Here is a 1,891-nt window from a genome sequence, read left to right as displayed (position 1 = left end):
AAAAAAAAAAAAAAAAAAAATTTACTTGTTTGAAAATATAAAAAGAATAAGCCTCATAAATTATTGGTAATTTCCAATGTGACTCCGAAAAATAAATGATAATCATTGTAAAGAAAAATAATTCTTGGTTTCTTGAAAATTGTAAAGGCAACCACTTTAACTTTCGAGAAATAAATTTGGAATTACACAAAAAAAGAACAATTAAATTCAAATGATTTGGTGAATCAAAAGACTCGATTTTCATTATATTTCCACGCAGTGGGATCGACAAAAATAGATCCCTTTTTTTTCAAAATTTAATTAATAATACAAAATCCAGATTAATTATGCATCATTTTACATCATAATGTATATCTATTCTTGATTTTTTTCGAGAAAAATTTTCTTTTTTTTGTTTTTTTTCCCGATGTTTATCAGTTGGATACTTCCAGTTATTGCCAGTTATTCCCATGGTGAATCAGATAAACACGACCACCATTTCCATTATGATGATGGTGGCATGCATAATGATGATGAGGAGATTTCCCGGCGGCTTTCACGGCGTAAAACGGCGGTGACTGCGGCTGTCTCGAGGCCTGGCGGATGTATTTCCCGCTGGCGGAGCTGGGGCACCGTGGAGGGACGCCACCGGTGATGGCGGCGTAACAGAAGGGTGATCTGGGTGAGGTGGAGGAGACAGTTGAGGGAGGTGGGGAGACCTTTTTGGTGAGCTTGGGGGCCGAAAGGAAAGCTCTGATCTTGAGACACGACAACGATGGAGGCGCAGCCGCCGCCGCCCGGTCGTACTCCTCGATGAGATTGGCGAGATCCTCGTCGGAAGTAATCGACACCAATGCGTCCAGATCTTCAGCAGGCAATTGGCACCTCAAACTCACCGCCGTTCCACACATCTCCGCCAATTTCAACAGCAGCTCTACACGAATTAGAAAAAAAAATCCAAACGCAACAAACATCCTTAAATGACACGAAGATTAACACAGACAGAATCTTTGAATAACGTCCGAAATAGAGAAAATCGTAAAGAGACTAACCCGAAAAGGAAAGGCTGCGTTCCACAGAAAGAACACGGGTCTCCCCACCGTGGTACCGTAGCTTCCCGTCGGAGTAACGGGGAAGGATCCGGCCGCCGTAGCTGCACAAGAACTTGATGGGTTTGGCGGAGATATCATTTCCGACCATAATTTTCGCTTTTTTTGTTGGGTAAAAAGGAGAGCTTTAGAGGAAAAGAGACTTGAAGATAGATGCTTTGAAGATTTCGCTCTTCTTCTTCAAGCCTGTGTAACGTAATACTGAGCACTTATTTATAGAGAAAAAGATAGGCCACTGCAACTGTCATCCTTTTTTTTATTTTTTTTAAAAAAAAGAAAATTTATTTTATAAATACTTATATTTTGCTTTTTTATTTCTTTATTAAATTATATATATATATATATATAAAATACTTATATTTTGCTTTTTATTTCTTTATTAATGATGGACACGATATGTGTGTTCTGTAGAATAATTTTTAGAACGATCTAGGTTTTTTTTTTTAAAATGAAAGTTATTAATTTTTTCGAAATTAAAATGGTAGTGGAGAAAATAAAATGTAAAGAAAAATATGGTATATAATTCGATGATTAAAGGGTTTTTGAGAAGGCAAAAACTTGTGTGAGACGGTCTCACGGGTCGTATTTGTTAGACGGATCTCTTGTTTGGGTCATCCATGAAAAAGTATTACTTTTTATGCTAAGAGTATTATTTTTTATTGTGACTATGGGTAGGATTGACCCGTCTCACAGATTAAAATCCGTGAGACGGTCTCACATGAGACCCATCTTTTGAGAATTACAAAAAAATTAACCAACATACCATAGTTAATTAATAAATATAATTTAATAAATAGTATAAA

At 36.5% G+C, this 1,891-nt stretch overlaps 1 protein-coding gene across 1 annotated transcript; it reads right to left on the bottom strand.

Moving 5' to 3' along the window:
- Positions 1-215: 215 nt before the first annotated feature.
- Positions 216-1,289, bottom strand: LOC140975400 (uncharacterized). The gene is made up of 2 exons (XM_073439090.1): positions 1,032-1,289; positions 216-913 (listed from the first exon to the last, which is right to left on the bottom strand). Exons 1-2 carry the CDS (start codon positions 1,177-1,179, stop codon positions 432-434), a joined length of 630 nt encoding a protein of 209 aa, XP_073295191.1. The 5' UTR covers positions 1,180-1,289; the 3' UTR covers positions 216-431.
- Positions 1,290-1,891: the final 602 nt, after the last annotated feature.

The sequence above is a fragment of the Primulina huaijiensis genome, chromosome 4 (assembly GCF_012295235.1).
Source record: "Primulina huaijiensis isolate GDHJ02 chromosome 4, ASM1229523v2, whole genome shotgun sequence".
Taxonomy (NCBI): domain Eukaryota; kingdom Viridiplantae; phylum Streptophyta; class Magnoliopsida; order Lamiales; family Gesneriaceae; genus Primulina; species Primulina huaijiensis.
Note: the sequence above shows the minus strand (reverse complement) of the source record. Positions and strands in the feature narration are given on the sequence as shown.

Coding starts and splice junctions, on each gene's coding strand:
- LOC140975400 (XM_073439090.1), bottom strand. CDS start 1,179: ATGGTCGGAAATGATATCTCCGCCAAACCCATCAAGTTCTTGTGCAGC. Junction 914..1,031: donor ACGCAGCCTTTCCTTTTCGG/GTTAGTCTCTTT, acceptor TAATTCGTGTAG/AGCTGCTGTTGAAATTGGCG.